Below are 22045 nucleotides of genomic sequence, written 5' to 3'. Positions count from 1 at the left end.
AGTTTGTGGTCAGACCAGGGAATTGCTATTAAATCAAGACTGCTCAATGCAATGAAATCTTTGTTGATAAATATCAAGCCTAAAATGTGTCCTGCCTGATGAGTAGTTTCAGAGTATGTTCCAGAAGTCCCAGGGAGCGGAAGGCTAAACAAAGATTTAATTACTCAGCTTTCAACAACATTACTTTGAAAGGTGGTACAACTGGCAGATTGATATATGAAAACTTCAGATCTTTTTTTGCTATCACCATCAAGCCCCCTCCTCTGCAACCTATTCTTGGTAAGGAGATGATATTACAATCGTGTTCATTGATCTGATTTCTAAAACACTGTCATTTGCTTTTAACCAAGTTTCAGTAATACAGATAAAGTGGGACTATAATCATCTAACACATCATTAGAAATCTTTTTAGCAATAGACTAAGCATTTATCAAGAGCAGAGAGACCATCATACATGAAGTTCCAATATTATGCTGGTTTGTTGTAATAAATATTAAATTTCTGTCTTATGTAATGCTTTGTTGATTATGTTATGCTATGTTGATTGTTACACCTGCACACCATTTTTTGTGTTTTATACTCTACTGTACACCACTTTGGGAAGCTTATACTGTAAATAAAGCTGGATGGATTGAACATTACACAGATGTGCAGGAAGGTCAGGTATTAGACAGACGGGTCATTTGAAGCCATATATATCTGTGTCATAACTTCAAGCTGCAGTGATTGCTCCAGTAGATTACTGTAACTATTTTGTAAGGCTCCCCTTAACATCTTTGGAGGGAATGCAGGCTATCCAGAATCCGCAGCCAGACCGATTACCAGTTCTGGAGTAAGGAAACAAGTTTCGCCAATCTTGCTAAACTTCATTGGTTCCTGATTCAATATTGATCATTTGTCTGGGATTTAAGGCCTTGTATGGCCTGGCCCCATACTGCCTGAGTAATGAGCATGTGAGTTATGCTCTGCTCACTGTCTGCATTCAACTAATGATTCCTTATTATACTTCCATTATGTAGGTAGGTAATATATGTTGGCCAGAGCCAAATCTCAGGTTTTTACTTGTGTTGTCCTGATTTTGTGGAACATGCTTCCAAAAGAGGTAAGGCTAGAAACTTTTTTAAGGCACGCTTTGAAAGCTCTCATTTTTCAGAAGGCATTTAATTGACTCCCCATTTTTGAATGGATCTATGAATATTAAAATGTGTTACACATCCCGTCTGCGCCCGGCCTGCACAGGAGCCTGCTTACCTTCATGGTTCCACGGCAGGTTGGGGGTCGGCCTCCCTAGTGGCTGCTGCTAGCGCTTCCAGGTCCCGACATCCCGCGGCGGCGGTCGCCGGGCCTTCCACTGCGCACCAGGCCTCACACCGAAGCTCGGCGTCCTTGGCTGTGTCGGCCAAGCCCCTACACTCGCGCGGACTGCCCAGCCTCTTGTAGGGCCAAGGGCGGGTCCTAGCTCTGCGGCACGCCCTGATTGATTCCCAGTTATATGGAAGTCATTGCTTGAACTTTCTTGCCTTGGCAATCGGGTCAGTGTTTGTGCTAGATTGTCACTGCATCTGTTGCTTGCTCCTGTCTTGTCCCAAGTCTCGTTCCAGGATCCTTCTGTTCCAGTTCTGTTCCTGCCTTGTTTCTGCTTCCTAGTACTCCAGCGTCCTCCTGTTCCTGTTTGTCTGTTTGTCTACCCAGGTAGTACCCCGGACTGTCTTACTGGTACTGAGCTCGGCTTGTTCCTGTTGTGTTTGTGGCACTGTGGACGCTTGGTCGCAATGGAGATGACTCTGCCAATGGGGAGGGGCCTCATGGGGAACCACTGTGATTGGCTGAACTCAGATAGCAGCCACAGTAGGGATAGAGTCTTTATTGTACTGCTGTAGGTAGATGGGGAAGCAGGAAGGTAAGGCATTGATCCACGATGTGCCAGTACGTTCAACAGGCTCAATAGTGTAGTCTCACCCAGATGGTCACAATAGGCGGGAGCCCGCAGTACGGGTAATGCCGCACATGGTGAGTGGAGCTGGAGCACCAGATAGTAGAGGTACTCACGGAATGAAGGCGTCTTCCTGATGGTAGAATGATGGGACCGAAGGTCCGTGGTGCAGGATATGATGGCTGGTAGGCCCTCGAGGAGCGAGTACCTGATAGTCCAATATCCTGAAATGTAGAAAGAGAGAAAGACTCCCGAGCAGCGGTTGTCTTTAGTTAGTGAGGACCCCGAAGGGAAGTTGGAAGCGAGAGACCCCCAAGGAGCGGGTGTCTAGAGCTTCTGCTTGAGCGAGGCCCTTGGAGTGATAGCAGCGTCTAAACTCAAAGTGGTAGCGGAAGCAGAGGCTTATTATACCCGGAGGTACTGGCGTCATGCGTTGGGGCCACCCCCGAGGTTCCCGCCATGACGTGTATTTGAGCATCAAAGAGGTGTGCGCTCGAACCCTAGGAGGCCACAGGAGAGAGCATGGTGGACTGGGTCACCCATGCTCGTCTGGAAATGCTGAGGCACTCGAGGCAGCCATCTTGCCCAAGGAGAGTGAAAGAGGAGAAAAAGGGGTAAGGCAGAGCGGTCGCAGCCGTCTGCGACAGACAGATGCAACAGTACCCCCCTTCAAAGGGCCCCCTCCAAGACCTCTTCCAAGCGGTCTGGGCTTGCGTGGGTGTGCCAGGTGGAATTGACGTACCATCTCTTTGTCCGTAATATTGGCCAGTGGTTCCCAGGAGTTTTCCTCTGGGCCGTAGTTCTCCCAAGAGATGAGATACTCCCAAGTTTTGCCTCTTTTACGTACATCAAGGATGTTGTCAACGGCATAATTCAATGTCATCTTGTATATCCAGGTTGGTAGGCTCTGATTCTTTTCTGGAGAACTCGGCGAGTGACACTGGCATTTTTTTTCGTGTGGCCCGATCGGGTTTTTTTTCCCATCGGCTGCGCCCGAGCCGATAAACAAAAAACCCACCCCGACATTCAAAACAGCTCCCTTAGCTTCCCCCACCCTCCCGACACCCCCCCCCCCCCCCAAAACGTTTTAAATTACCCGGTGGTCCAGTTGTGGTCCCGGGAGCGATCTCCCGCTCTCGGCCCGTCAGCTGCCACTAATAAAAATGGCGCCGATGGCCCTTTGCCCCACCATGTGACAGGGTATACGTGCCATTGGCCGGCCCCTGTCACAAGGTAGGAGCACTGGATGGCCGCGCCATTAGATTTCCTAATCGCCATAGGATGACGAAGGATCCCACAAAGTGAGTCACAAATCTTGCAGAAGGAAGCTTAAGTCAAAGGTACTTGGTGCTTAACCAAATCTTGTCTCCAGGCTGAAACTGGGGTGCCTTTTGATTATGTGCATCATAGGTTCTTTTTGCCTTTTGTCCTGCTTTGAGGAAAAGTTCCTTTGTCTGCCTCCAAAGTTGGAATAATTCTGCTGCAGTAACCTGGGCAGCAGGAGAGGCTACTGACAATGGAATTGGCAGCAGAGGTAATGGTTCTCTCCCCTAGACAAGCTGGAAAGGGGAAGACCTCGTTGAAGAAGCAGGATGTGAATTGATGGCAAATTCTGCCCAAGGCAGTAGTTCAGCCCAGTCATTCTGTCTAGAGTTGACGTAAGATCGCAGAAATTGTTTCAGCGTTCTATTTATCCTCTTAGTCTGACCGTTAGACTGAGGATGGTAGGCAGAGGTTAAGTCCAAGGTGATGTCAAATTTTTGACATAATGCTCTCCAAAACTTTGCAGTAAATTGCACTCCCCTATCGGATAGGATAAGTTTAGGCATCCCATGAAGACGGAAGATGTGTTTAATGAAGAGTTTTGCTAACTCAGTAGCAGAGGGTAATCCTGGTAATGCTACAAAGTGTGCCATTTTAGAGAAATGGTCGACCGTAACCCATATGGTGTTATTGCCACTGGATGATGGCAGGTCCACTACAAAATCAGTAGCAATATGGGTCCATGGTTCATCTGGTGATGGTAGAGGCTGTAATAGGCCCCACGGATACCCGGGTGGTGGCTTTTGCTTGGCACAGACAGCGCAGGAACCCACGTACGCTTGTACATCCGGTGCGACTCTGTCCTGGATGGCCTGCCAGACGGGAATCGTGTGCCCACTTCAGTTTTTTTCTTAAACTACTGGCCACTACCGTCTTCCCGGCAGATACCGTGTGGGTGGCTGCGAGGACCACCCTTTCGGGATCGATGATATGACTGGGTTCATCTGGCACATCCTGAGGTGAGAAGGATCATGATAGGGCATCAGCCCAAGTATTCTTCTGTCCCAGATGGTACTTCAGAAGGTAGTTGAACCTGCTGAAAAACAGAGACCATCTGGCTTGACGGTGTTTGAGTCATTGAGCATGTCGAAGGTACTCTATATTCTTATGATCAGTGTATACCACTATTTGATGTGTGCCTTCTAGCCAAGGATACCACTCTTCAAAAGCCAGCTTGATTGCGAGAAGCTCCTTGTCTCCTATCCCATAATTTCTCTCAGCAGCTGAGAATCGCCTAGAAAAGGAGCAAGGATGGAGTATATTGGATTCGCTGTACTGACTTAAAACTACCCCCACAACAATGTTGGATGCGTCGATCTCCAAAATGAAAGCATGATGTGGGTCAAGGTGGCGGAGATACAGCTTCTTTTGGAAAGCCTCTTTGAGCATCAGGAAGGCTGAGATGGCTTCTGCAGACCAATTGGCCAGGGTTGGCTCCCTTCTTGGTCACAGCAGTTAGAGGGACTGTCAGTGATGAGTAGTTTTTAATAAAGAATCGGTAGTAATTGGTGAATCCCAAGAAGCGTCGCAATGCCTTCAGGCCTGTGGGTTGAGGCCAGTCCCGGATACTCTTAAGTTTCTTGGGGTCCATTTGAAAACCATTCTTAGAAACAATGTATCCCAGGAAGGATACAGCTTCTTTGTGAAATTCGCATTTCTCAAGCTTAGCGTAAAGGTGGTACTCACACAAACATCTTAGGACTTTTTTTAACATCCTCCTGATCTTTGCAGATCTTGAGAAAAGATCAGTTATCATCAAGATATACTACTACACATTGATACAGTAAGTCCCATAAGATGTCGTTCATCATATTTTGAAAGCCTGCAGGTGCGTTACTTAAACCAAAGGGCATGACTAGGTATTCAAAGTGTCCATCATGGTGTTAAAAGCAGTCTTCCATCCGTCTCCTTCTTGAATACGCACCAAGTTGTAAGCTCCTTTTAGGTGTAATTTGGAGAATATTTTGGCTCTTTGGAGGCTATCAATCAAACAATTCTGATATTAAGAGCAGGGGGTACCTGTCCTTTATGGTGATTTCATTCAGACCCCTGTAGTTGATGCAGGGGTGTAAGGTGCCATTCTTTTTCCCAATGAAAAAGAAGCCTGCACTAGCAGGTGATTTGGAAGGTCTGATAAATCCCTTTTGTAGATTTTCTTGTATGTAGGTAGACGTAGCTTTAGTCTCAGCTACTGAAAGAGGGTAGACTCTTCCATTGGGAGGTTCTGAATTTGGCTTCAGATTTATGGCACAGTCAAACTCTCTGTATGGCGGAAGAACATCAGCTACTTGTTTGAGAAAACATCCTGGAAGGAGGCATATTGTGGCGGTAAGCCAGGTATTGATGGGGTAGTGGGCATGCAGATGAGCAGTGAAACTTCAGCAAGACACCGACCATGACAGTCAGGTCCCCACCGGGACAGTTCCAAGGTAGCCCAATTAAACTGTGGCATATGGTCTTGAAGCCACAGAGGCATTCACGGAGCGGGATGCCACTGGCATATGGTCTTGAAGCCACAGAGGCATTCATGGAGCGGGATGCCAGTGGTCAGTGTTCCACCTTCACGGAGCGGAAGGCTGGAGTGGCATTCATGGAGCGGGATGCCAATGGTATACCACCTTCACGGAGCGGAAGGATGGAGGGCTGCCATCTCCAAAATTTAAAAAAAAAAAAAAAAAGCAGAGGGGTGGGTAAGAGTATGTAAAATTACTGGTGAGGACATAGGCTATAGGTATTGCCAATTATTAGGCTTATTCAATATTTGTTGATTGTTAATGTGGCTCGCGAGAATGAGCGCTACTACCTGGAGATAATACCGTTGTTCAATGTACATACACACGGTTAATGAGACTCCATCATTGCTCTAGGCTTCAACAGCAAGAGGAAATGTGGGGAAAAAAAAAAAAGGATTTGCATTCACAAAAAAGCGAGGTGTAGCTTGCTTGTTACGGCGGTTACTTCCCCAAAACCAAAATAAGCCGATACTTTACTTTCAATACATATCCAGCATAGCTCTCTGCTTCAATGGCAGGGGGAATGTGGAAAAGAGGATCTGTATATGGACAACAACCAACAAGGTCTGAATTACATAGTCTGAGTGGACAAAGGCATGGGTGTAGCCTGCTTATTGCTGCGGTTACTACCCCTAATTAAGCTAGATATTCACTTGGATGCGATTCCGGCACTGCTTTCTACATTGGTGGTGGGGTGGAGGGGAAATGGAACTAAGGGGTACTAAAAGCCAGGCGTAACAAGTATGAGAAAAAAAAAAAAAAAGAGTGCATGGCTTGCTGGGCAGACTGGATGGGCAGTTTCATCTTCTTCTGCCATCGTTTCTATGTTTCATTTCTATGTAAGCCATGGCAGCCCCAATACCACCGGATGCATGACCTTTTCCAATACTAAGAAGGAAATAGATTCTGAATGTAGAGCTCCAGTGCGCAGGCCGATGGCCTGGGTGGTCAGTGAAACTTCTCCAGGAAGTGGTTCTCCGTGGATGGATGAAAATAGCAAGGGCTTAGCTATTGGTGTGGTAGGAATCCGTAGATGTTCAACCAAGCGCTTCAGAATAAAATTACCTCCGGCACCAGAGTCAATGAGCGCGAGAGTCTGAAATTCAAGACCTCCACAAAGCAGAGATACTGGTAATAATGGAGGAGTAGGAGAGGTGAGCCTAGGAGAAGTCCTCCTGCAGATCCCAGGCCTGTCAGTCCCGGACAATAGAGACAGGTTTGGATGGCGTAACCCGATTGGCCACAGTACATGCACAAACCCATGCACTTGCGATAACGTCTCTCCATAGAGGTCAAATGGCTGCGGCCTAGTTGCATAGGCTCTTCCTCCTCTAGGGATGCAGACGGTAAGCTGGAAGCATCAGGCACAGGTTTAGGACAGTTGGCCCCCACTGTAGACTTTCGTGGACTCTTAGCCTCCTGAGTACGATCGCAGATAAGGCAGTCAATTCTCCCCGCCAGTTCCATCAGGGACTCAAAGGTATCAGGCAAATCACGAGCCACTAATTTGTCCTTTACGCGAGAGTTGAGACCCTCCATGAATATGGCATGTAAACATCCAGTGTCCCAATGCAGTTCGGATGCTAGAGTCTTAAATTTAATAGCAAAGTCTGTAAGTGGCTTGTTACTTTGCTGAAGGTTGAGCAAGGCAGATCCAATGATGGTCTGGCAAGCCGGGTCATCAAACAGACTTAAAAAGCTTTAGAAATCCTGATAGGCCATTCAGGATAGGATCTTCACGTTCCCATAGCAGTGAAGCCCAGGCCAGGGATCGTCCTTCTAGGAACGACAGGATGTAAATGGCCTTTGAAGCTTCAGTGGGAAAGAGGATAGGCTGTAAAGAGAAATGCATGCTGCATTGATTAACAAACCCTCTGCACATCTTGGCTTCGCCCGTAAAACGGGTAGGTGTAGATAAAGGCACAGTGGTCTTGAGGGTTACCACTGGTGACAGCAGTTCCTTCACAGGAGGAGCTGAAGAGTTCAGTTGAGCATGTAACTGATTGAAGGCAGTAGCTAGGCTCTCCAAAGACTTTTGTTGTTCCATGGTCCGCTGGGCTAGGCCAGGGATGGCCTGCAGGGCTGCGAGCTGAGCCGAGTGCATGGAGTTAGCAATCTGTTGTGTTTGTGGCATTGTGGACCCTTGGTCACAATGGAGATGACTCCGCCCACGGTGAGGGGCCCCGTGGGGAACCACTGCATTAGGCTGATCTCAGATAGACACAGTAGGGATAGAGTCTTTATTGTACTGCTGTAGGTAGATGGGGAAGCAGGAAGGTAAGGCACTGATCCACGATGTGCCAGTATGTTCAACAGGCTCAGTAGGGTAGTCTCACCCAGTTGGTCACGATAGGCGGGAGTCCGCAGTGCGGGTAACGCCACGGCTGGTGGGTGGAGCTGGAGCACCGAATCGTAGAGGTACTCACGGAATGAAGGTGTCTTCCTGATGGTAGAATGATGGGACTGAAGGTCCGTGATGCAGGATATGATGGCTCGTAGGCCCTCGAGGTGTGAGTACCCGATAGTCCAATATCCTGAAATGTAGAGAGAGAAAGACCCCCGAGGAGCGGTTGTCTTTAGTTAGTGAGGACCCCAAAGGGAAGTTGGAAGCGAGAGACCCCCGAGGAGCGGGTCTAGAGCTTCTGCTGGAGCAAGGCCCTTGGAGTGATAGCAGCGTCTAAGCGTGCAGCTTAGAGCGGTCAGAGTAGCTAAACTGAAGTCCTTGCTAACTCAAAGTGGTAGCGGAAGCAGAGGCTTGTTATATCCAGAGATACTGACATCATGTGGCGGGGCTGCCCCCGAGGTTCCCGCCATGACGTATATTTGAGCATCAGAGAGGTGCGCTCTTGCGCCCTAGGCGGCCACGGGAGTGAGCATGGCAGACTGGGACGCCCATGCTCATCTGGAAACGCCGAGACCCTCTGAATTCGGCACCGGAGTCAGCCATCTTGCCCAAGGAGAGTGAAAGAGGAAAAAAAGAGGTAAGGCAGAGCGGTCACAGCCGTCTATGACCAATGGATACAACAGTTCCTTGACCTACCTGCCTGTCTGCTGCCTGCCTCCTGACTCCAGTTCATCCCTCGACTCACCTGCCTGCTGCCTGCCTCTGACCTCAGTCCGTTCCTCGACTCGCCTGCCTGCTGTCTGCCTCCAGTCTGTTCATAGATCTGCCTGCCTGCTGCCTCCCTTCTGACTTCGGCCTGCCTGTGACCTCGTTTGAGCTCTGGAACTTGACCTCTGCTTTGCCGACTACTCCTCGGACTGACCCTTGTACTTTGACCTCTGCCTGCCTGACTACGTCCCTAGATTCTGGCTCTGTTCCTCGCCTTGTCATCACCCACCCTCTTCTGGTCCTCCTTGTTACATCGGACCTCCTGCTTCGAACCTGACCGCGCTCCCCTTCTGCCCGTGGGCAGACCGGACTTCCACCTTCCCAGGAGACCCTGCGAGGACCACCTAAGTCCAAGCGGCCCGGGTCCCTACGGGCTCCTCCAGGGGGGACCTCGGGCTTCCAGTGGTGAATCTCTACCTAGCCTCTGTCTCCTCCAGTGCTCCGCCCCCTGGGAGCAGTTGCTTCCTGGTCCCAACCAGGAGGCAGTTCTCCATTGCCTCAGGACAAGGGTCCACCCCCCGAGCGCAACAAAATGTGATGGTTGATGGGGTTTAAGGCTACTGTGTTGGCCAATCTATGATTATTATATTGATTTTGCCTTTTTATTGTTTTTATTTAATCATGTATTTTACGCTATATGTTTTTTAATTTTTTTTCTTATTAGGTTTTGTACATCACCTGAGGCAGTAGATAAGTGATTAAAAAATTGAAATAAAATAAATTAAAAACTCTTGGTGACTCAAGTGCTACATTACTTAGGCTTTCCTGGATCTAACCTGCATCAGCTGCAAGATTTTGTCCTTTACTGCAGACAGCTTGTCCTTCATAGACTGTGATGTGTCAACGAGAATATACACTTGATCTTCCAGCACCGTCCCGAAAAGTTCTCTGCTCCCATTCTGAAGCCATTCAACCCTGTCAAGAAAAAAAGAGCGACTAAGCAAAGAGTATATTATAGAAAGGCATCAGATCAGTAGCATCAAAGGAAATACAACAGCTTTGTGCTGTCTAGGTTCAGTGATATATAAAGCAAAGGATGTGCTGATAAGCTCAAAATGTTCAGCAGCAGAGCACCATAAACACCTGATTCACTAAGGCAGAGCTTCCCAGAGCTCTCCTGAGGACCCCCACAGCCTGCCAGGTTTTCAGGATAGCCAATGAATTTGCATGAGATAACTTTGCATTTACTATGGCTCCAGTTTATGCAAATTAATCTTATGCATATTCATTGTAGATATCCAGAAAATCTGACTGCCTGTGGGGTCCCCAGAACAGGTTTGAGAAGACTTGTACTAAGGACCCAATTTTAAAAGCATTGCTTGTGCTAAAAAGCCCATATACATGAGGATGTGGGCTGCGCAAGTGCGACGCATATTTTAAAAGCTGGAAATTACGCACGTAAATATGTGTGCATGATTTTTAAACAAGGGGCAGAAAAAGGCGAAGTTGGGGCAGGGAACGAATGTTCCGGAGCAGGGCCAAGAGGTATATGCGTAACTCTGTATTTTAAAACCGGAGGCTGCAGCGTGGAGAGGCCTGTTAGCCGTGTATATGTACTTCTGCTCCTGATGAGATTGTGTTTTAGGGCTTACACAACATGGTGAGGGGTCTGGGTCAATTAGTGGGGGCGTAAAGAATGAAGAACCAGAGGGATCTGGATGACCTCGAGATTGACTGGGCAAACTGGTGGACTAATGGGAAAAACTGGGTTTGTCCCTTGTGTGAGCATGTTTTAAAATCGACTTACATACGCATGTTAAAGCCCCTGCTGTCAAAAGCGCAGTGAGACCGCGGGAATATTCAATTGGATCTTTATGACATTTGGCTCACATGCTGAAGTTGGAGACTCTGCCATCTGCCGGAGCAGAACTACGGAGATCGTCAGCGAAGCAGCTGTCTGCTACTGAGAGACTGTTACTTTCCCGCCTTACAGCTAGCCGGCTTGACTGGCTTCGTCCCTGCCTACGTTATCTCTAAGGGACACCCCTGCTGTCAAAAGTGCGGTGAAACCGCGGGAATATTCAATTGGATCTTTATGACATTTGGCTCACATGCTGAAGTTGGAGACTCTGCCATCTGCCGGAGCAGAACTACGGAGACAGTCAGCGAAGCAGCTGTCAGCTACTGAGAGACTGTTACTTTCCCGCCTTACAGCTAGCCGGCTTGACTGGCTTCGTCCCTGCCTACGTCATCTCTAAGGGACGCCCCTGCTGTCAAAAGCGCGGTGAGACCGCGGCGCCGCACGCCGTGGCGTCGCGCGATGAAGGAGCATGACAAAGGGGCACGCCCCTTTGTTAGCCCCTTCGTTAGCTCCTTAGATAGTTCCGGACTTCTTGCTTGTACTGCATTTATTTCCTAGTGAGAGGGTGTTATTTCAGCTTCCCCGTTCCAATATGGAGAAAATCGAGACGGTGACCGGCTATGGCAGGTATGGCCAATATTCCATCTCAAAAAAGCACCGTTACTCACACACGAATGTGTATAGGCCTTTTTTAATTCACATTCCTTTAATTACTATGTTATCCTCTATAGTATTTCCAATGTTAACTTTCTTTTATTGTAATGCACAATCTATCAGGCAAAAAACCCCCATCTTTGTGGATTTGCTTAATGAACAACAACCAGATTACTTATTAATAACTGAATCATGGCTCACGGATTCTGATGCGGTGACCATAAACAGTATTTGTTTTTCTGGCTACTGCGCTTTTTCAGTTACCCGAGCGGGGCGTAAGGGAGGGGGGGGGGGAGTATTAGCACTTGTCAAAGACTATCTTAAACCTATAAGAAAACTAATTTCCAACACGGACCCATTTGAATTCCTGGTATTAACTACCAAGCATTTGAATGTGATTTTAGTATATTGTCCGCCCAGATCACTACATTTATATCTAAGTTCCTGGAGATTATTTCTTCTTTATCTCTAAATGTAGTCGAAACTATTCTTATAGGTGATTTTAATCTGCAAATTAATAAAGATCCATATTCCTCCCTTACCACTCCGTTTTTAGATGCCATGCTGGGCTTAGGTTGGCTCCAACTTATTTCCGAACCTACCCATATCAAGGGAAACACTTTGGATTTAATCTTTTATAACCCGTCATATGTGAACATTTCTGCAGCTGACCTAAAAAATCAATTAGTTCCATGGTCAGACCACCATCTGATCTCATTTTCCGCATCTATTCTACAGAAAAGTTTGTATGTTAAAGCCAAACAAATAAAGAAGCGGAAAACCATAGTCCCTGAAACCTTTTTAAATGTATTTGCAGAAAATATGCCTACTGAATTGGCCCAAGATATAGACAAATCTATGGATGATTGGAATTTAGCCATTACAACTACTCTAGATATGGTCGCACCATTTAGGTCTACAATTGACATAAAACCTCAAAAGAAACCGAGTCTTCCATGGTTTAATAGTAAACTACAGGGGTTAAAAACATCTTTAAGAAAAAAGGAACGTGGTTGGTTAAAATTAAGGAACCCTGAATCAAAGAGTGATTTCTGCAATATGTTAAAATGCTATAAGAAGGAAGTTAACTTATCTAGGAAGAGGCATTATGCTGATAAAATAGCACTTGCAAACAACAATCCTACAACCCTGTTTAATATAGTGAAATCATTAACAGCAGACCACTCATCAGTAACCCCTGAAATCACAGACGACACATGTGACAAAATAGCCAATTTTTTTCAGAATAAAATTGATACCATATCTTGCGAATTTGCTTCATTACCCTACCCAAACTACAGTCAACATGCAGTTAACTCTGAATGGACAGATTTTGATACTGTCATTCCTTTAGCTGTCCAAAAGATAATAAGCAAACAAAAGATATCAAATTCCCCCTTAAATCCATGTCCTGGCTCCTTATTAAAAACAATTGTAGAGCAGTACCCGGAACATCTATGTTTGATAATAAATCAATCTTTAAAATCAGGAAAGTTTCCCAAAGCATTGAAACAAACTTCTATCTTGCCCATTTTAAAGAATAAATCCTCCTCTTTCCTAGATTTCTCTACTTTGAGACCTATTGCCTCATGTACGTTAGCCAAAATTTTGGAGTCAGTTGTTTTTCATCAACTCAAAGATTATTTATCTGAATTTGATTTGCTTAGTTCTAATCAACATGGATTTAGGAAAGGCTACTCTACAGAGACTTTGCTATTATCTTGTTTTGATACCTTTCTAAGAGAATTTGATTCCTATAAAGATTTCATGGTTATCTTTTTGGATATTTCCGCGGCGTTTGATACGCTGGACCATAAAATATTGCTCACCGATCTTCAACTTATTGGCATAAAATCTACGGTGTTAGAATGGTTCGAAAGTTTCCTGTCCAGTCGTGTTTGTCAGGTTAATGTGGGTTCTTGTTCCTCTCAAAAATACATTCAAAGTACAGGTGTCCCCCAAGGGTCCTCATTGTCACCAATTTTGTTTAATATTTATCTGTTACCATTGTGCCGAATTTTGGCATCATTGAATGTTCAATTTAAACTTTATGCGGATGATATCCAACTCTTTATTCCTTTTAAATCCTCTTGGTCTGACATTTTCCTTGATTCAACTATACATTAGTACCATAGAAAAATGGATGTCTCACAATCGCTTGAAATTGAACAAAAAGAAAACTGAAGTACTGTATCTCAGCTTTATATCCAACTCGTCCAATGCTCCTCCATCTAGCATACATCTTGGTAATGATGTTATCCAGATTACTAAATTAGCGCGGAATTTAGAGTTTGGATAGACACCAATCTATCCTTAACCCAACATATCTCTAAAATTGTCAAGAACTCTTTTTTCAAACTGCATGTCTTAAAACGTTTACGGCCTTTACTATTTTATCAAGACTATCGATCAGTCTTACAAGCACTGATTCTGTCAGGCTTAGATTACTGCAATGGTTTATATATAGGGCTTCCTGAATCTACTATTAAACCTCTGCAACTGGTTTTGAATTCTGCTGCAAGACTCCTTACAGGTACACCTATTAAGCAGCATATTACACCAATTCTATATAAGCTGTACTGGTTACCTGTTAAATACCGTATTCAATATAAAATCATCATGTTAACTCACTCTTCATTAAATAACGTTGACTCCACTTGGTTATGCACTACGCTACGTATCTACAAACCTCACAGAGAACTAAGATCAGCGGGCAAAAACCTATTCGAGGTCCCTTCTATAAAAAATGCGGCACTAAATGTGACCAGAAATAGAGCTTTTTCAGTCGTAGGTCCCATATTGTGGAACGTTTTGCCTGACTTTTTAAGGCATATATTCAATTGGAAGGAGTTTAAGAAAGCATTAAAAACTCACTTGTTCCAAATAGCATTTAAGGACATTGAGGATATCTCATAGCATGTAGGCTTTTAGTTGTATTCCCCTTTTAGAAATCTTAGAATTCTTTCTAGACCTTGATCCATACCCAGTATTTGAATTTATGTTGTAACAGACTAGCTTATAATTGTAGCCCAGTGTTTTTTCTTCTACTCTTTAAGCTTTTTTAAAAGTATTAATAGCCAATCTCCTTATCCTATGTCACCCTATTTTATGTTATTGATAATACTATTATTGTATTTTTATTCCCGCTTTATTTTATTTCTATGTGTTTTTCACTGAAGTTTTATTTCTCTAGTTTTTTAATTTTGCTTTGAAATATTGTAAACCGCTTTGGTCGGCATTTATTGTTGGTAAAACGGTATATAAAAACTATCAAATAAATAAAATAAAATAAATAAAGCCAACAAAGTCCTAAGGAAGATTAGTGAAGTGCATTTATTTATTTATTTTATTTATTTTATTTATTTTTAATTTTTATATACCGAAGTTCTTGTAGGGACTACAAATCACTCCGGTTTACATAAAACGAAGAACTGCTCAACAGAGAGCGGAGCTTTACATGGAACCGTAGAACATATGGAACAGTATAACTGGTTGACAATTTAACATAATACTAAATAAAGTGATAATAGTTTAACTGGAAATAAAGAAATATAATATTTTATATATAAGAAGTATAACTATTTAACGTAGCAATAAATATAAAAAAAAATAAGCAATGCCAAATAAATATATGAAATAAAGTGAATTTTTGAGCTCCAAGATAATTATCCAGTTGCAGATTCTTAATAGTAGTATTTGATACAGTGTCCATAATAAGGGATACCTAGTAATTAGGAAGTCTGTCAGTCACAGTAAGATTAAGCGACTGGGAAAGCTTGCTGGAAGAGAAAAGTCTTCAGTCTTTTTTTGAATTCTTGATGGCTGGGTTCTAGTCTAAGATCTGGGGGAAGCATTTGCTGAAGTAATGGCTTAAAATTAGGAGCACACAAATGCACGCCAGGCATATTTTAAATATTATGAAAGTAACTTTTAAACAAGCGCATGAGCGCACGTGTGGGCGTGTTTGCCAGCTTGCGCCCATGGACGTAGCTATTTTATAACATACATGCGTATATGCGCGCATGTTATAAAACAGGCTGAGAACGCACACATGTATGTGCAACTTTACATGGGCGCACGCACATCCCGCTTCCACCGAGTGAGTGGGGGGGGGGATTTTAACAGGGCCACACGTCCATGCCATTGCCAATTTCACCAGTTCATTCCCAGTTCTCCCAGGCAAGGGATAGGACTTCCATACCCCCCTAATTTAATACCCTCCCTTTTGCCCTGTTAACCGCAACCCTTAAAACCATGCTGACGTGCCTATATTTCTTGTTTTATGACTTATAGCCATCCATAGCAGAAGTAAAGTTACGTGGTAGGGGACATTGGCGTGCACTTATGCTCGTATTTACACACTGGATTCACTGAGAAATCCAGGAATGCCCATGCCATGCCCTGCCCCTTTTTTGGAACTTTTTATTTGTGCGGACAATGGAAGATACGCACGTAATTGAGCAGCTTTTAAATTCTGCTCGGTGCATGCCGGGCCCCACATGTTCACATATCTCCAGGTTTTGGCATGTGTCAGGCTTTTAAAATTCACCTTTGTGTGTAAATGCACGCACAATTAAAATTCCAGCATATGTTTACTCACGCACCTATATGTGCATGCATGGGCACCCGTTTTAAAATTAGCCTGTAAGGTTTTTATTACATTCTCTGTCTATGAGGCTCCTGTTTGTTTTTTTTACTTTATGGGTGCCACAGGCCTAATTTTAAGAAAGATAAAGGATAAGACATCTGGCCTCACTCTTCAGCTGAGATGAAAAATAAAATTATACAGCAGAGAGTGAATAGGATCTTCATTGTCCTGACTTAAGCTGTAGAATACGGTTCTGAGAGCCTTAGAAATAGTTTCATGAAAAGCCATTCTGTTGTAACCCATGTGAGATGGCTTTTTCTGGAAAGACACAGAATTCCCATCCATCCGGGCCCGCCAGGGGATAACTTATAGGGTAAATGCTGGGAGTTCAAAAAAGGAAAATGCATAGGAGTTAAGCTGCAAATTCTTAAGGAAATGTTATTCTATCCAAAGTGTCCTTATAGAGCAGGGGTCAAACTCAGAGTCAGACTCAGCCCTGACTCGGTCCCTCATCTCTGGAAGGTTCTCCAATGGCAGGAAGGATTATCTTCAGGAGCCCAAGGCACTGAATTTAGTCTTTAAACTGCATTGAAGAGTCCCCATGCAGTTTATGGTGTCCCAAAACAAAACATTTTAGTGCAAGCCTTCTTCAGTACAAATAATCTGGCACATGGTGCATTTCCTTCTTGTTGCATCCAACAAACATTGATAATTTCACCAGTGAGGTTGCTGACCATTATCTGCTACCCTTCTGGGCTCCCAAACTATGTTCCCTTTGGACTAGTTGTGGGTTCGCTCTTGCTGGGACCGATTCTGCCTTTAGTTCCAATATTGATCTTTGTTGCACTCCCCTTCTCCGGGTTGCCAGGGGTGTGGGAAGGGATTATTGGACCCCCCCAGCTCAGATTTCAAAAGTGACTGGGAGGGGAAATGCTGGGGCCCCTCAATTTCACTTTTCAAAGTGGGCTGTAAGAAGGGGGGGGGATGTTGGGCAGCAGTTGAGTGCCCAGCTTTACTTTCAAAATGCTATTGGAGGAAAGAGGGCATCATGGCTGAGGTGAGCAGAAAAGCTGAATTAGATGCCCTTTTTCAGCCAAGACTGAGTGGCCTAAATATAGGCAGCCAAATTCTGGCCACCTTAATGTAACAAAATGTTCAGCCAATAATCCAAGCACTTTGGTTCAGCTGAAAATTTGCCTGAATCTAGGAGGTCAAAATGTGGCCCAGCCTTGACTGAAAAGTGGGTTGCATGTTTTCAGGATTTTCAGCAGTGAATCAGCTGAGGGACCCTTGGAACCATTCACTTTACAATGGGGATCTGAACAGACTGAAAAAGAGAATAGAAAGAAACAAACCTTCTCTCCATTTCCTCGATAGCTGCCGTCATTCTCTCTTCATACCGCCTGTACTTCTCATTACTGATGCAGACATGCACCACAGATCCATCTTTCCAGTGAGCGTGTACAAATTTATCACAGTACTTAGCATTGACTAATTTCTTCTTTATCTCCTGCAATGAGAAATGTCCCCACAGTTATGGCGCAGAAACAACCAGCATTTTGTTACAGTTCTGCAGCAGTGCCTGCTCACAGCATTCTTCCCATTGGGAAATCTAAACTATTTTCATTGCCACTTCTGAAGCAATGTTTTGCATGGCAACCTAAGAGGCCTAGAACTTTGAGAAAACCAGACCATTTGTTGTGGTACATCACTAGGCCTTCAAATATTTATAAGCTGCAGTCAGCAAATTATCTTCCAGAGAAGGAATGTTAGCATTCACCTTGTTTTATAATAAAAAAATGAAATTGGTGAAAACTGGCTACTCTAACAAATAACATTCATTTATTTTTTCTTTAATTGATTTACATTCCGCTTAAGGCACTTCAAAATGCATACTATTCAGGCACTGTAGGTATTTCCCTATATCCTCACATGTAGCCAATATCCAGCCTTCTCAAGGTCTGAATTATCTACAGACAGGAAATACACGTACAATTCAACTAAGCAATTTCAAAGGCTTAGTTGGATTTTATGCAAGTGCAATAGGGGCTATAGTATGTATTCTGTGCAGTCTGGCTATTACATATTTTCAAACTGTGAGGTCCTTTAACGATGCCTTCCTCAATGGTTCAAAATGAAGGCCCACAAAGCACCTGCAAGATCAAGTTTAAACTCCATGCCGGACCCAATCTATGCACCAGTGGCCGCAGATGCTCGATCCCTTCAAAAACCTCACAACAGCCGGATGTGAAGCCAACAACCTTGCTACAATCTTGCTCGCGGAGCCCATCCCACGAGCAGGCTTCTCCACTCACCTGCGAACCACTACCATCCAGGCCTCTGATACCACCATTGCCGTCCTGGCTAGCCGCTTCCGTGTGGTCCAACGCCGCCCTGTGCGGCAGGAGAAGCCACTGCTGTTTGTCTTCGCAAGCCCTGTGCTGCTGCTGAAGCTCCGCCTCCACAGTGGGGAGTTCCCCACTGGGATTCCCTGGGTGGCCGGAGACCGCCACTGGTGCTGCCGCCTTCATTGCGGCCCGGAGCTGCCGCCGGTACCTCTTCATCATGCGTCAGGAAGCCACCTCCGGATCCGCCTCTCTTCATGGCCTAGTGCAGCCATCGGGGCCTGCTCCTCCATCTGTGCAGTGGGGGCGCCGCCGTCCGTGGTCCTGCTCTTCCCTGAGCCCTCCTCTAGACGCTGGCGCATGCCTTTTCACACTATTTAAAGGGCCAGCGGCGGGAAAAGCCCGCGGCCCCACCGGAAGTCCTCTTTTCACTTCCTGCCTTAGCCCTATAAAAGGGCTCACTTCCAGTTCCTCAAGGCCTTTGTTCCCAGACTCCACAGTTGTCTGTGTTCTTCTTGGGGTCAAGGTCCTCCGTGGTCTTCACTTGTCTAGATGGCTCTTCGTTCTGTGTTCCTGGCCTCCTCCTTCATCGGAGCTCCTTCGTCGTTTGTTCCATGTCCTGATGTTTCATGGTTCCGTTCCTGAGTCCTGATGTTCCAGATGTTCCGTGTTCCTGATGCCTTAGTCTTCTCCTCTGCAACCAGTTCCCAGTTTCCTGCGTCCACCTTTCCTGGCGTGCCACCGTCGTGGTCCGTGACCAGCCCATGGGGGGCTGTGTAGGGCGCTTCGAGGTACAAGGCCTTCTTCTCATCTGCAGCGCAAGCCTCCGGAAGACCCTTGTTTTTAATGTTCTGAGTTCCAAGTTCCGAGTCTTGAATCCTGAGTCTTGAATCCTGTCCCGGTCTTCAGAGTTCCTTGCCTGCTTCCGTCCATGCCCAAGAGTCTGCCAGAACCTGCTCCGTTTCAGAGAAGAGGCTGGTAACTACAGACCGGTTAGCCTCACTTCGGTGGTGGGAAAAGTAATGGAGTCACTGTTGAAAGAGAGAATAGTCACTGTTGAAAGAGAGAAAGCCTCGCGGGGAGGAGCCACGCCCCCAAAGCAGCCACCAGGCCAATCGAAGGGCGCCTACTGCCCCTTTAAACGCAGGCTCAATCCCGGCGGCGTTCTTTTCGGCGCCCACCCGCTCCAGACGTCCAGCTCTCTCCACTCCCCTGCCAAGGCTCGCGCGGTCGGCGCAGCCCACTCGGGGCGAGAGCCTGCTCACCTCACCTTCTGTCCGATCTTCATTTAAATCAGGTGAGCCGTGCAGGGGGAGACTGAAGCAAACAGGAAAGAAATTTGAAAAAAAAACCAAAAAAAAAAAAAAAGAGAAACCCGCTCCAAGGCCAGAAAGCCTCACGGGGAGGAGCCGCGCCCCCAAAGCAGCCACCAGGCCAATCGAAGGGCGCCTACTGCCCCTTTAAACGCAGGCTCAATCCCGGCGGCGTCACGCGCAGGGCGTCGCGTGCCCAAAGGAGCATGACCTAAGGGGCCTGCCCCTTAGTGCGCCCCTTTGTGAGCCTAAGGAAGGAATCACGACAAAAGCCACCCTTTGATAGACACCCTCGCCTCAACATTGCTACAAGCAACTCGCAGCCAACACAGTTCACCTGCCTCCTAGCATTCATCCAGCATTCTTCCAACCTCTTCCAGCATTCTTCCAGACTCTTACAGCAACCATCTAGCACGCAACTCATCCTTTATCGCACAACTAGATCATAATGCTTCCAGGACTCCCAATCCCTATTCTTCACCACAACTTCTACAACACAGGAAGAGCAACAATGCAATACCATCCACGCTCTTCTAAATCTCTCATTCCAATCTTGATTTCACCTCTTACCCAACTCCTAGGTCTCACTCTATTCTCCCTGACACTATTCAACGCACAATCCATCATAAAAAAAACTCTGATCCTCAATGACTATCTCCTAGATGCCAAACCGGACATCTGCGCCATAACAGAAACTTGGCTAAAACCAACAGACATAGCCCTAATAAATCAACTCCTCACACAGATGTATGACTTTTTTTCCCCTCCCACGACCAAAGAAAAGGGGCGGGGGCCTCCTTCTAGCAACCAAAAAAGAATTGAGAGTCTCCCAACTTCCAGTAAGATCAGATTCGAAATTAGAAACGGGCCTCTTCAAACAGACCAACTCCAAATCCTCTTAGTCTACGCCCCACCAGGACACCTTGACTCAGATGCCTCCCCCATAGTAAAATTAATTGCAAAATACATAAACCTCGACTCCCCCGCCTTGATACTAGGAGATTTCAACCTACATGTTTACAACACTACACTCACTACCAACTGTGAATCTCTACTCTCCACACTTACAGCCATGGGCTTCCAACAGATTATCAAGGAGCCTACCCACAAAGCAGGCCACACCCTAGACCTCATCTTCATAAAACGCTGGCATCAAGCACTCGTCCCCTCCTGAATGCACACCGGTCCCCTGGTCGGATCACTCACTAATATCTGGTACTTTCTCAATATCTGAATCCGGTAACCCTCACCCCCCTCAATCTTCATTTACCTTCAGAAGATCCTGTTCTTCCGCTGACCTCAGCATCCACCTGGCTAAAGAACTTCCACACTTAAACCTCTCAGATCCCAATTCAGCCTTATCATCCTGGAACAATATCACAGAGGAAATAGCAAATAAATTATGTCCACTATCAACAAAAAAGCTCAAACCAAATTCCCCAAAGAGACAACCATGGTTCACTAATGACCTACGGAAACTCAAACAACTCCTCAGAAAAAAGGAAAACAAATGGCGCAAAACTCCTTGTCCTAACACACTTTCTGCCTACAAATCTGCCCTCCATCTTTACAGGAACTCAACCACAAAGGCAAAAAGGGATTTCTACGCTCACAAGATTCACGACCTTACCTTTGACGCAAAAGCACTCTTCTCTTTCGTGGCCGAGTTAACTCAACATAACACACCACCTATCCCCAATGAACAAGCACAAGCCAAAGCCGATGAACTAGCCCTATTCTTCCAAAGCAAAATCTCCAATCTCCTAACCCTCCTACCTCCTAGCCCTACATCGCCTACTACCTCCTACCACCTCCTCAGCAAAAGAACCTCGCTGGATGCATTCGAACCTACCACCGCTTCAGAGATCCAGTCTCTATTAAAGAAAATGAAGCCTTCCTCCCATCCCCTCGACCTTATACCATCAAAACTCCTTCTGCTAATACCTGAAACCATCTCCAAACCACTAGCAGACATCATAAACTGTTTCTTAACACAGGGAATCTTCCCTGACGCCCTAAAAATTGCCTCTCTTAAACCACTACTGAAGAAATCAGACTTGGATCCCAAAAATCCCAACAACTTCCGCCCAATTTCCAACCTGCCTTTCGTAGCAAAGATTTTGGAAAAACTGGTCAATTCACAACTCTCAGACTACCTTGAAGATCATGAAATACTATACCCCTCACAATATGGGTTTCGCAAGGCTTTAAGCACTGAAACCCTACTCTTATCGCTAACAGACCACCTCACCATGGGTTTGGACAAAGGACAATCTTTTTTATTAATTCTCTTAGACCTGTCGGCGGCATTCGACACTGTAAACCATACCATCCTCCTCAATCGCCTATCAGACATTGGAATAACAGGCTCGACACACACTTGGTTCAAAACATTCCTTTGTAACAGAGGTTACAAAGTGAGAATCAATAACAAAGAATCCCCCCCGCTACAATTCCTCGCTA

The 22045-nt window shown here is 45.6% G+C and overlaps 1 protein-coding gene across 1 annotated transcript in view; it reads right to left on the bottom strand.

Annotated features, from left to right (window-relative positions):
* The window catches only part of VWA3B (von Willebrand factor A domain containing 3B), a 632585-nt gene that overhangs the window by 460162 nt on the left and 150378 nt on the right, over window positions 1-22045 (bottom strand). The window contains exons 11-12 of the mRNA XM_029603312.1: window positions 17280-17434; window positions 9658-9796 (exon numbers count right to left, since the gene is read on the bottom strand). Coding sequence (XP_029459172.1) covers window positions 9658-9796; window positions 17280-17434 — 294 coding nt within the window. The remainder of the gene's footprint in view (window positions 1-9657; window positions 9797-17279; window positions 17435-22045) is intronic.

Source organism: Rhinatrema bivittatum, chromosome 5 (genome assembly GCF_901001135.1).
Source record: "Rhinatrema bivittatum chromosome 5, aRhiBiv1.1, whole genome shotgun sequence".
Classification (NCBI taxonomy): domain Eukaryota; kingdom Metazoa; phylum Chordata; class Amphibia; order Gymnophiona; family Rhinatrematidae; genus Rhinatrema; species Rhinatrema bivittatum.
This window is presented reverse-complemented; position numbering and strand designations above follow the sequence as displayed.